A 14,059-nucleotide genomic window follows, 5' to 3' on the forward strand; every position below is an offset into this window, starting at 1 on the left:
CTTGTTACATAATTTGTCTGGTACCTACGTGAGTCCTTGATCGAGTTTTTTCCAAATTAAATTTTAATCTAAAAATCTCTTCTGCATTTTCATTGAGTTGAATTTTATTTGAAATTTAATTTTTTAGTTTAAAATCTGACTCTTCATCACTCTTTTTGATTAGTCTAGATTAAGTAGGAATAATTATATTCTTGTAGTCATATTTATACAGTCCATGTAGGTTCGACATCTGATTTTATTCACTATCTATAACTTGACCTGGTACGCTTGCCAGTTGATTTTTATCACACCGATTTTAGCGGTCAAGTTTTTGGCGCCGTTGCCGAGGACTGTTTGATATTAGAATTTTTATTTCGCTTGAGATTAGACTTTGTTTATTTTTGTAAATTCTGAATTTTATTTCTTGGTGATTTTCAGGTACTATCTGTTGTGCATGCATAGCATTCGATCCAGGGAGCTATTACCACTTGATTTTGAGATCGAACGCACGCTCAGCAGAATCCGAAAGGCCAAGAGATCTATCAATCTTGAACTTGAAACATAATCTGAATCAGAAGAAGAAATGGCAGACAACAGAACTGTTCTAGACATCATTCGTCCACCTACTGAAGGCTATGGTTTTAGCATCGTTCGCCTTACTGTGGAGGCGAATAATTTTGAATTGAAGTCTTCAATCATTCAGATGATTCAGCTGCAAGCAATATTTGGGGGTACATCTGTGGAAGACCCCTACGCTCATCTGGAGCGTTTTTTGTCAATCTGCGACACTTTTAAGGCTAATGGGGTAACATCTGATGCAGTGCGACTGCGATTATTCCCATTTTCTCTGCAAGGCAAAGCTGTTGAATAGCTGGATGAATTGTATGCGGGTTTTATCACTACATTGAACCAACTTGTTCAGACTTTTTTGAACAAGTATTTCCCTCCCACGAAGATGGCAAAACTATTTTCTGACCTCATCTCATTCAGGCAGAAGGAAGCTGAATCTCTACATGCGGCTTGGACCCGATTCAAAAAGATGTTGAGGATGTGTCCTCAATATAATCTTACTCAGAGCCAGCAGACTCAGACCTTCTACAACGGGGCTGATCAATCTGTTCGATTCATGTTGGATGTTGCTGCTAACGGAAGCCTATTCAGGAATACACCAACAGAGGCATGGGAAATCATTGAAAAAATGGCTGAAAGCAACATTCGATGGCCAGATGTTAAGAAGGAGAAAAAGGCTGGAGTACTAGAATTCGATGCACTGACAGCACTGAATGTCAAAATTGATGCTCTTACTCATCAGATGGCAATTATACAGACAGCTCCAACCAATCAAGTGCAAACTCAATAGCCCGAGGAACAGCAAGTATTTGAGATTGATGCGGCGAATTTCATGGGAAATCAAGGGAGACAGCCATACAATCTGTACAGCAATACTTATAATCTAGGATGGAAGAATCATCCGAACTTCTCATGGAAAGCTACAAATCCTACAGCCAACACATCAAAGCCAGTCTAGAAAAAACCCTCCTTTGAAGAAATCATGATGAAATATGTAGCGGGTACTGAGACTCGTCTATAGAATCAGGAGGCAATGTTGCAAAATTTGGAAACACATATGAGCCAGATAGCTACACAACTGTCAACTAGGCCAGCAGGATCGTTGCCTATCAATACTGAGAAGAATCCAAAGGATGTCAATGCTATTCTGGAGGTCACTAGATTGCAAGCAGAGACCGCGGAGAAGAAAACTGAGGATGAGGAAGCAAGTGAGCCACTCAAGGAAAAAAGGCTAGAGGAAGCACCCCAACAGGCAGACTCGATTGGAAAAGAAAGAACTGGTTAATATATTCAAGATAATTACATATTTACAAAATACTGTCTCAATTCATCCTATTTCATCAGATCCGGGGTGTGATAGGGTTCTGAAGGATGAACCGGATATGGACAGTTTCATTTGCAGATGCTTTGGCTCAAATGCCCAGTTATGCAAAATTTTTGAAAGATATTTTGTCTAACAAGAGAAAATTGGTGGATTTTGAAACTGTGAAGTTGTCGGAGGAATGTTCTGCTATTTTACAAAATAAAATCCTTCCGAAACTTAAGGATCCCGGTAGCTTTTCAATTCCATGCACTATCATAAAATCATTTTTTAACAAGGCGTTATGTGACTTAAGTGCAAGTATTAATCTTATGCCTTATTCATGTTTTGAAAATCTAGGAATTTGTGAAGTTAAGCCAACCACTATCTCCCTGCAATTAGCTAACAGATCTATAAAATATCCAAGGGGGATTGTAGAAGATGTGTTGGTTAAAGTTGATAAGTTTATATTTCTAGCAGACTTTGTTGTGCTTGATATGGAAGAAGATCGTGAGATACCTTTATTTTGGGTAGACCGTTTTTAGCCACTGGAAAGGCTCTAATTGATGTGCATAAGGGAGAGTTGATTTTGCGTATGAATGATGAGAGTGTAATTTTCAATGTTTTTCATGGCCTTCGTTATCCTGCGGACAATTCTGATTGTTTCAGAATTAATATTACAGATGATTTGGTTGAGTGTTCTTTGCAGGAACAGTTGTTCATGGATCCATTAGAAATTTTTTTATAGGAACAACGGATGAGGAGCATGTTAGCGAGAAATTTCATGAAGTGGCACGATATCTGGATTGGAGTCTTCCCTTTGATAGACTCATCAATACTAAGATGGGGGAGCTTGACCATACTCCAAAACCACTAAAGCCATCCACCGAAGAGCCCCCTACTCTTGAACTTAAACCACTTCCTTCTCACTTGAAATATTTATATTTATTAAAGAATGATAAACTGCCAGTAATCTGTTCATCTTCTTTGACAAGTTGAGAGGAGGAAAAATTGTTGAGGGTGATTAGAGAGCATATAAGAGCCATAGGATGGAGCTTAGTCGACATCAATGGGATTAGTCCAACCATGTGTATGCACAAAATACTGATGGAGGCAGAGCACAAGACATCCACTCAACCACAGAGATGACTCAACCCAGCTATGCAATAGGTAGTGAAAAAGGAGGTGATTAAACTCATTGATGCATGTATTATCTATCCTATATCTGACAGTGAATGGGTGAGTCCAATTCAAGTAGTTCCTAAAAAGGGAGGGATGACTGTTGTTAAAAATGAAAATGATGAATTGATTTCTATTAGAACTGTTACGGGGTGGCGGGTTTGTATTGACTATAGAAAATTGAATGATGCCACTCGTAAAGATCATTTTCCCCTTCCTTTTATTGATCAGATTGTTGAGAGACTAGCAGGGCATGAGTTTTACTGTTTTTTGGACGGTTATTTCGGATATATGAAAATTCCTATAACACCTGAGGACCAACATAAAACCACTTTTACTTGTCCTTATGGTACTTTTGCATATAAACGGATGTTGTTTGGCCTTTGTAATTCCCCTGCCAATTTTCAACGGTGTATGATGGCAATTTTTCATGATATGGTTGAAAATTTTATTGAAGTATTTATGGATGATTTTTCTGTGGTTGGGTCATCTTTTGATGCATGTTTAGGTAATTTAAAAAAAGTGTTGCAGAGGTGTGAGGATAGTAATCTTGTGCTGAATTGGGAGAAATGCTACTTCATGGTGAGGGAAGGCATTGTGTTAGGACATAAGGAGTCCTAGGTAGGTGTGGAGGTGGACCGGGCAAAATTGGAAGTAATTGAAAAAATTCCACCTCCCACGAATTTGAAAGGAATTAGAAGTTTTCTTGGGCATGCGGGTTTTTATAGGAGATTTATTAAAGATTTTTCTTCTATTGCTAAACCTCTCACTAATTTTTTGATAAAAGAGGTGCCTTTTAATTTTTCTGCTGAGTGCTTACAGGCTTTTCAGATTTTGAAGCAGAAATTGACAACTGCACCTGTGATAGTCGCGCCTGACTGGAGTCTGCCGTTTGAGTTGATGTGTGATGCTAGTGACACTGCGTTGGGAGCCGTTCTTGGACAAAAAAGGGAAAAAGTACTTCATGTTATTTACTACACCAGTATCACCCTGTCAGTCGCCCAACTGAATTATGCAACTACTGAAAAATAAATTCTTGTGGTCGTGTTTTCCTTGGACAAATTCAGGTCGTATTTGGTGGGAAGCAATGTCATCGTTCACACAGATCATTCGGCACTGAAATACTTCATGAGCAATAAGGATGCTAAACCCAGGTTAATTCATTGGGTATTATTGTTGCAAGAATTTGACTTCAAAATTATTGACAGGAAGGGCTCAGAAAATCAAGTAGCAGATCACCTTTCCCATTTGGAGAATCAAGGAGTAGAAATGCTAGTAATTCATGATGATTTTCCAGACGAACAGCTGTTTGAGGTAACGAATTTACCATGGTATGCAAATATCGTAAATTACCTCTCAAGTAAGTTTCTTCCCTCGTATTTAACTTATCAACAGAAAAAGAAATTTTTCTCGGAGTTGAAATATTTTTTGTGGGAGATCCTTTTCTCTTTAAGATCTGTGCAGATGGTATTATTCGTAGGTGTATTCCAGCGGAAGAGGTAAGTTCTATACTCTTACATTGTCACACAAGTCCGACTGGAGGTCACTTTGGCGCGGGTCGAACCGCTGCTAAAGTACTTCAGTCGGGATTTTATTGGCCTTTGTTGTTTAAGGATGCATATGCCTTTGTGATTGCTTGTGATGCTTGTTAAAAAGTTTTAATATTTCTAGGCGACATGAGATGCCTTTAAATAATATTCTTGTATGTGAGGTTTTTGATGTATGGGGTATTGATTTCATGGGACCGTTTCCTACGTCTGAGGGGAACAAATATATTTTAGTGGCTGTCGATTATGTGTCTAAGTGGGTGGAAGCACTTGCATGTAGGACAAATGACTCTAGGGTGGTTGTGAAATTTTTGAAAAAAATGCATCTTTGCTAGATATGGTACACCTAGAGCCATAATTAGTGATGGAGGAACTTACTTTTGTAATCATCAATTTGACACACTGTTGAATAAATATGGGGTCACTCACAAGGTGGCAACACTTTATCATCCTCTAACTAGTGGGCAAGTTGAAATATCTAATAGGGAGTTGAAGAGAATTTTAGAAAAAACTGTGAATTCAAATAGGAAAGAGTGGTCGAATAAATTGGATGATGCGTTATGGGCTTATCGTACTGCTTTTAAAACACCTATAGTAACTTCACCCTTTAGGTTGTTATATGGTAAATCGTGTCACCTTCCTGTTGAACTTGAGTATAAAGCACTATGGGCTACTAAGTTTCTGAATTTTAATGTGCAGGCTACAGGTGAAGAGCGTTTGTTGCAATTGAATGAGCTTGAGGAGCTTAGGTTGGATGCCTATGAGAATGCCAGGATTTACCAAAAAAAAAAACAAGAAATGGCATGATCAACGCATCGTCTCACGTGAGTTTGAGGTAGGCCAAACTGTTTTATTATATAACTCATGTTTGAAGCTCATGCCAGGGAAGCTACGTTCGAGATGGTCAGGACCGTTCACTATCAAGCAAGTGATGATGTATGGTATGGTGGAAATTTATAGTCCTGCCACAGGAGCATTCAAAGTTAACGGGCAAAGGATAAAAGTTTATCGAGGTGGAATCGTGGATCAAACACAGACCACCGTCAACTTGCATGACCCGACAAATTAAAAGCGACGTACAGTCGGGTCATAGACTATAAATTTAGCGCTGATTGGGAGGCAACCCAGTGTTCTTTTCCCTATTCTATTTTGTTATGGTTATTTTTTTTGCTTTTAAGTTAATTTTTGAAGTTTTTGTGTTCTCCTCGAAAATTTTTGAAAAATAAAAAAAATTTCCTCTTTCTCGCTCGAGCGAGCCTCAATCTCGCTCGAGCGAGAGTTTCTCTGTTTTGTTGCTTTTGGGAATTTGCTTTGAACTTTTTTTTAAAAACCTCTCTCGCTCGAGCAAGCCCCCTATCTCGCTCGAGCTCGAGGTACTCTGAACCCGATGGAATTTTGGTCTCGCTCGAGCGAGCCCCCTATCTTGCTCGAGCGAGCGTATTTTAATCGCAATATATCGGGGGGTGCCCTTTCTCTTCTCTCCCTCACTTTTCTTCTTCTATTTTCTTTCAATCCCTAAACCCCCAATTCTCCATCTAATTTGCCTCACTCATTCTGGAACTTTTCTTGCAGCAATCGATCTTGGCTTGTCATCCCTGCCGCCGTACATCACCACTTCATTGCCGATTCAGCACCACGTCGGTCCTCCATCCACATCCAGCCATTCACCTGCCCCACGTCGCCGATTCTTCTTCACCACCATCCACTGCTGCTATTTCTCCGCCGGTCCTCCATCCTCATCCGGTCATCCACCTGCGTTCATCTTCATATCTGCGGCCGGTCATCTTTTTCGCCGATACCTTCCTTGCCTTCCACCTGTGCTGCACGCTGCCGAGCCATCTCCGCCACCGGCTACACACAAGCTCGCCGGACATCCATCTGCTCTCGTTCCGGAGTCCGTTCGCCACTTTCAAATTAGTCTTTCTGGATTTTCATTTATCAAAATTCCATGGGGCCAAAACAAGCAAGGTTGGATGGTGCATCTTCATCCCAAATAGTTCTGGCTTCTTCGTCTTCATCGGGCATCGCCGGAAAATTTGTCAATGCCGTGGCAAAAAAAAGATACGATAGAGCTAAATTTAATCGCACCCCTATTCCTGAGAGGGGTGTGGAATTAACGCATTGAGAGGGTAGCGTAGCGATAGAAATTGGCTATAGACATTGGGATGTTTTTTGTCATCAACCTAAGGTGGAGGTTGTGCCATTAGTGCGGGAGTTTTATGCAAATGTTGCTGAGAGAGAGGATGGTAAAGCGTTTGTTTGGGCAAAACTTGTTTCTTTTGACGAAAATGCATTGAATGTCTTACTTCAGACTCCTGCTGTTGATTATGTGTTATATAAGAGTTTGAAGGTCGACCCCGATTATAATGAAATTTTGGAACAATTATGTTTTGATGGGACGACTTGGCATGACCCGAACACGTATCTTCATTTTTCGGAGAAATTCTTATTGGTGGATGAGTCGGTTTGGTTCGCGTTTACTACAAAGCGTTTGATGCCTATTTCTCATACGAGCAGTGTGAACATGGCGAGTGCCATTCTTCTCTATGCATTGAGTTTGAGATGGCCGATCAATGTCGGTCGGGTTATTCATAGTGAGATTCGGCGCTCCATCTACATGTCCTCCTAGGCCTTTTCTTTCCCAGCATTATCTTCGGGTTATGCATTCAGGCTGGTGTCCAAGTTCAAGCAGACGAAGAATGGCAGCCGCCGTGGCAACCCGTTGATTCCGCTCTTGTTGAGAAGAAGAAAGCGAAGAGAAATAAAGACTTTCCTCAGGGAGGAAGGGCGAGTTCTAGTACCGCTCCTGCGCCGCCACCACCGCAGCCCTGTCGTCGGCCATTTCCTTAGGCCATTCATGAGCTTACTGCTTTTGCTCATGTCCAAAATGAATTTATGGCTGCTGATACAGCCAATTTTCATAGGATGGATGCTCTCCTCAGTGGTATTACCACTTATTTGCGGCTCGACACCTCGTCCATTCCTGCTGCTGTGCCATATCTGCCTCCTTTCCATTTCCAGTATGCTGCTCCAGCACCCTCATATCAAGTGCCACCATTCCAGTTCGAGGCTGCCGAACAAGAATTGCCACCTCCGGAGTACCATGAGGAGGATCCCGACGCTCACGCACCGCAGTAGACCAGGGGAGTTCCCTTTATGTTTTGTGCATTCTGTTTCTGTTTTGCATTGCATTTATTCGTTCTCATTTCGTTGGTAATGTGTATGTTTGTTTGAGTCTCTGAAGCATTGAGGGCAATGCTTTGGATAAGTATGGGGGGTGTTTAGTTATTTGTTATGTTGTTTGTAATTTTGTTCTTCATTGTGTTTGCATTCATATGGTTTTGTTCTTTGTGTTTCGTTCGTCATCATGCATATCATTATGTTTGTGTTTGTGTTGTGGTTAATATTAGAATGATGACTGTTAGTCGATTATGTTAGAGTTGAAAAAAAAATTTGTTTTTGTGAAAATGTTACTTCTGTTTGAACATGAGAAGCTCTTGGTTGACTCGTTAATCATATTAATCACGCATGTTAGACTAGTGTAGTGTATCGATGTAATTGATGATATTCGTGATTTTTTTACCATTGCACAACAATAGATGCTTGTTGATCATGATAGTGCTTTAGATTCTTGATGGTTGTTAGACATTGCATGTATGATCTTGGGCGTACCTATAAAATTTTTGAAAAACTTTTGTTGAAAACATAAGTTAACTCCATCTGGGTTACGAGTGAGGGATTGAAATCCGAATCCCTTGTTCTTGACTAAGTATGCAGAATTCATGGGGTTAACAACATTTTGAATTTTTAAAATAGCAATTCCATCCGGGCTTGGGAAAATGATTGAAATCCTAATCAATTTTTTCATAGCTAAGTTTGCGGTTTAAATGAGATTGTTGCTCCATCCAGACTATAGACGAGGGGATTGAAATTCTAATCCTATCTTAGTTATAGCTAAGTTTGCGGGTAATTATTTGGGCATAAGAAAACCGGGTGCAAAATCTGGAGGTACGTAACTAATCTCAAGAAAGTGCATGTTTTGTTTGGGATTGTTGAGATGACGGAGTGCTGGATTGTGATAATTGCATTGATTTGTCATAGGTCGCTAAGCATCCTTAGAATGGATTCTTTTTGGAGTTGCATGAAACTAGAATAACATGGCACACACACATGTTTACGTTAAACTGACAGTGTATTGTGAACAATCGGAAGTTATTATGGTTTTTAGTTGATATAAGTGGAACTCGTCTGAGGAAATCTTGTACATGATTCATTCTTACTTGTGTCATTGCATTTTGTTTGTTGTATGTCTTGCTCGAGGGCGAGCAAGGCTTAAGTATATGGGAGTTGATAACTGTGTTTCATATGCATATTTTTGTGTTTGTTTTTCATGCATTCATATGTTATTGTTGTTGTTTTATTTAGTTTTAGCATGTTTAATGCATTTGGCTGCATAATACTCTTCCTGGTCCATTTTTTAGGGAAACTCGAAAAAAAATCAAAAATTTGGACAGAAATATACTCGCTCCCATGAGAACAAAAATTTTCCAGAAGTATTCTCGCTCGAGCGAGACCTGTGCTCGCTCGAGTGAGAGAAGAAGTGATCATCGAGACAGACAGTTGCTCGCTCGAGCGAGCAACTGTCTGTCTCGATGAGGCGAGAAAATTAATTTTCGGAAAAAAAAAAGTTTCTCGCTCGAGCGAGCGGAGCATGCAGAATTTCTATTTTTGGAAACTCTTGCTCGGGAAGGATACCATCTTTTGAAGACCCTTGGGCATATAAATACGAATCTATTCATCAGAATAAGGGTTACACAACATCTTTGAAGGCAAGAGGCGGCGGATCATCATCTATGATTCTACTTTTCTTCTTTTCTTTGTATTTTTTATTTCTAGTTGATGTTTTGGATTAAAAACTTTTGTTTTTGAATTATGTTGAACCTTGAGTAGTTTTTTTCTTTCGATAAAGGCCACGTGATTGGGCCAGACAATTTATGTAGAAAACTTGGATGTTTATTTCAGAATTTTTAGATTTGATTTTATTTTATTGATTATCGAATTTATATTTGTCTTGTGAATTACCTGGCCAGTTATTTGCTTGCATGTTAATCGATTCCAAGTCGACAGAGGAGGTATTGATTTTGATCACTTTGATAATCAACATATTATAAAACCGACAAGAAATAGAATTCGGTTTCAATGTGCGGTTTAGGTGTTTATTGAATTTTCATCGTTCGTCATGCATTCAAATTTGATTAGAATTATGAAAGATTAATCCGTCAATATTTGAATAGGTTTGATTGTTCTAGAAATAGTCCTTTGAACAAATTAGAAAAATTCCAGTGAATTAAGATTAAATCTGAGTCTTGAATCGACTACTTGTGACATAATTTGTCTGATACCTACATGAGTCCTTGATCGAGTTTTTCCAAAATTTAATTTTAATCTAAAAATCTATGCTGCATTTTTATTGAGTTTAATTTTATTTGCAATTTAAATCTTCATCACTCTTTTTGATTAGTCTAGAGTAAATAGGAATAATTATATTCATGTAGTCATATTTATACAGTCCCTGTGGGTTCGATATCTGATTTTATTCACTATCTATAACTTGACCTGGTACGCTTGCCAGTTGATTTTAATCACACCGATTTTAGCGGTCAACCATCTCATCAAGATCAAAACAATGTCGAAGCTCCACTTCATCTTGAATCTCTCAATTCAAGCCACACATGAATCGTGCGATTGTAGCGTCACCATCTTCTTCAATATTGGTTCGAATCATGGTAGTCTCCAACTCTTTGAAATAATATTTTACGCTCCTCGAACATTGCCTCAAATTCTGCAAGCGCCTAAACATATCACGATAATAGTAATTAGGCACAAATTTTTTTCTCATAACCTGATTCATCTCATCTCACGTCTCAATAGGTCGCTCCCCACATCTCCTCCTAGTGGTAACCAACTGATCCTTTAAGTTAAGAATATTGATGGCAATTAAACACGAACTCCATTCTCTTCTCCTACTCTAAATATGCCTCCAGATCAGATTTCCAATGAAACGAAGGGATTTTCATCTTAATACTACTAATGTTTTCATCCTCTCTACCCCCATCAACATATCTCCCACGCATCGCTCCCCTTCTATTTATTTCACCCTCTTGACCTCGCCTATTTCTACCCTAATTTTCACCAAGACTCTCCTCATCTTCACCATCATCATCCTCTTCCTCAAAAATTTTATTTTTATTTTTACCTCCACTACCGCTAACTTCCAGCCTACCTATTCTTTCATTCACCGACTCCAACTCGTCTCTCATCGCAGCCCTCATCATTCTAGGCAAATCCTCCACTTGAGCCTTGGAAAATCCTTGGGTCGAGCTATCCTCTCTTTCTTTACTAGAACTCATTGTACCTGCAAGAAACGGTAAGTAATAAAAATTCCTCATCCAAAAATCTCACATGTCACTCCAAAGAAGATCACTCAAACACTCTTTTTTCACTCAAATTTATGTAGAAGGCTATTGCATTTTTCACACAAAAACTTGTAGACACTTGAAGATTGACTCACGTAGACCACACAAAAACAAGAAGAAGAAATTTTGTACAATTTTGAATTTCTACTTGCATCCAAGGATGAACAAAGAGAAAAGACATGACCACAAGTTATCTTGCTTCTTCTATTTTATTTTTTTTTTTTTTGAAGCTTTTTGTCCTTTCTATTTTTTTTATTTATCGATTTTCCCTTTTTTTTGAATTTTTTTTGAATTTTTGAGTTTTCTCATTTTTAAAAAAATTTGAGATAATTTGTAGCACAAGACACGAAACTTGGGCAACAAAATTAACAGAAACGGCTCTAAAATTTGAAAAAGAATAGACCCAGACGAAGAACAAAAGATGAAGAACGAAGAACACGAAGAACGGATAAAAACAAAGATATTAAAAACTTGCTTGTTTCAAAAATTTGTTCTTGATACCAATTGATATGAATCTGACTAGCTATGAAAAACAAACATGATTAATTGTAGGAATTGTGCCTTTAATTCAATAACAAGAAAGAATAAAAGATTTTTCCCGACCTTAAAACAAGTAAAAATAAACAAAGAGATTTGGATGTTCACCCCTAATTGATGAACAATTAGTAATAAAAAATCAAGAAAAACAATTGTGATTCAAAGAGACCTTCAAATAACTTGTATTTGACAATCTACGATGAATAACAATCCACAAATGCCACAAAGTTTATGAAACTTTGATAAGTTTGATTTGAATAAAGCACAAAGCTTCAAATAAAATTCTAGAGAGAATTTTAGAATTGATATAATCAATAATAATCTGAATTGTATTGTTTTTTCAATAATGAATGTATATGTTGTATTTATAAAACAACTACAAAATAATAAAAGATAACGCAAAATAATTCAAAAGATATCAAAAGATATCATCCAAAAGTTTTCTAGTAGACTTAGAATACTCAAAATAGGAAAAATAATATCAAAATATCAAAAATCCCGCACACACACAAACATATCGAGTGTGAGAGAGAGAACACAGCGTGGGCACGCGAAGGGAGTGGCGTGGGTGCGCCGTTGTTTCGTTTTTTCGTTCAGCGACAGTGCGGGCGCGCTATGGTAGAGGTGTGGGCGCGCTGTGGTTTCGCGATAGGCAGGCACGGGCGCGCTATTTGGCAGGCACGGGCGTGCTGTACCTTCGACCCGTAAGCTTATTTTTTGTATACTTTTCGATGTTCTTCACTTTCTTGATTCTTTTGGACTTCAATAATATTATAACATCCCCCAAAATGATCTTCAAGCATTCCAACGCCTTCTTAATAATTTAGCATCAACGATTGAAGCGCATCCTTGAACTTCTTGTTACTCCCTCTCGTCATTGGTACTCGCGGCATCTCTAATGGATCTTTAGCTACTTGATCAACACGTGAACCATCCATGATCGCATCACTTTCCAACCTGTTATTCAATAATGAACTTTGGTACCCTCATCTGTTTGGGTCCTTGATAGATTATTCTCTTTGGAACCCATATTTGGATTACCTTAACATATCTACCTGTGTGCTCATCGAACATTTTCATTTATTTGTTATTTCTTCGAACATCATAAGCAATGCTAGAATTGACCATTTGTTTCATAGGCCTTGGATTTTTATTATCTAGCATATACCTTTTAAAATGGTCTACAATTAAAAAATTTGTTTATGATATCTCTTTTGATCATTTGATCTATGATGAATTGGTTTCTTCGAGGTAGAGTTCGACTGATTAATTCTAAGAAGTTCTGAATTCAACCGAATTGTTCTAGAAAATTGTTCTTTGGTTCTTCATATCCTAGTCCTTTATACTTAGATTTGACTTCGTAAGAAATTTCATTTTCTTTAGACATAGCATGATCATATACAATGTTATCTTTTGGTGAATCATGATCATATGTTGTACTGGATCTAACAAAATTTATCTTTCCCGAATCCAGTTGCAATTTTGTGTTATTCTCAGCAACATTGCATGTTTTAAACCCTAGTCCAGTTTTATCATTAGACTGTTTTTTATTATCATGAATATTTTCAAAGAGACGGAAGATTTGTTCCAAGAATTAACAGTTGCAAGCAACTTTTTATTTTCTTTCAAAGTTTCTTGGAGCAATATTTTCATATTTTCATTCTCAGTGATCAACAGATTTAACTTTTCTCGTAGACTGTCAATTTCATTTAGTTGCATGCAACTAGATTCATTTGACTTGTCTTTTAAGTTTGGAATTTTCTGATTAACACTTCCTCGAATGATTAAGTTTCATATAATCTTTAACCATTTCATGTAAAGCAGTTACTAAATCTTCTCGTGTAAATTCTAAAGATCCAAAATCAAATACCTCATTATTTTTTCTTCTAGCTGAGACTCGGCCATAAGACAATGTATCTTATCATCATCACTCTCATCTGAGGAACTATTAGAACTGGATGAATCCGAATATGATTCTTCCCATTTGATTTTGTTGTAATGAGCTACTAGGACTTTTTGTTCTCTTTTATTCTTGAAAGTCTTTCTTTCATATTTTCCCTTATTTTTCTTGATTATTTGTTTCTTTCCATTTGTTCTGGGCTTGGTACAATCTAAAATAAAATTATCTTTCTTGCCACAATTATAGCACGCATGACCATCATTTGTATGATCCTTTTTATAATAGAATTTTTAAATCTTGACTGATTTTTACGCATAAATTTACCAAACTTATTGACAAAGAGATACATTGCTTCATTGATAATTTGTTTTGATGTCTTCTTTGTTGATACTTCCTCAACTGGTGAGCATGCAACAGTAATGGTTAGTGCTTTTGTAGGTTGAGAAGTTGAAGGCTCCTCTTTCGTTCTTATTCCAAGTTCAAACTCATATGCATTAATATCTGCAAACAAATCATGTAGCTCGAGCTTGCTTAGATCCTTGGATTCCCTCATGGCAATTGTTTTGACATC

General features: G+C 37.8%; 1 protein-coding gene across 1 annotated transcript; it reads left to right on the forward strand.

Annotated features, from left to right (window-relative positions):
- The first annotated feature begins 562 nt into the window (after window positions 1-562).
- LOC140890173 (uncharacterized) lies at window positions 563-1,339 on the forward strand. The gene is made up of 2 exons (XM_073297931.1): window positions 563-784; window positions 1,055-1,339. The coding sequence occupies exons 1-2, from the start codon at window positions 563-565 to the stop codon at window positions 1,337-1,339; spliced, it is 507 nt and encodes a 168-aa protein (XP_073154032.1).
- The last annotated feature ends 12,720 nt before the right edge of the window (window positions 1,340-14,059 follow it).

Source organism: Henckelia pumila, chromosome 3 (assembly GCF_033568475.1).
Source record: "Henckelia pumila isolate YLH828 chromosome 3, ASM3356847v2, whole genome shotgun sequence".
NCBI lineage: Eukaryota > Viridiplantae > Streptophyta > Magnoliopsida > Lamiales > Gesneriaceae > Henckelia > Henckelia pumila.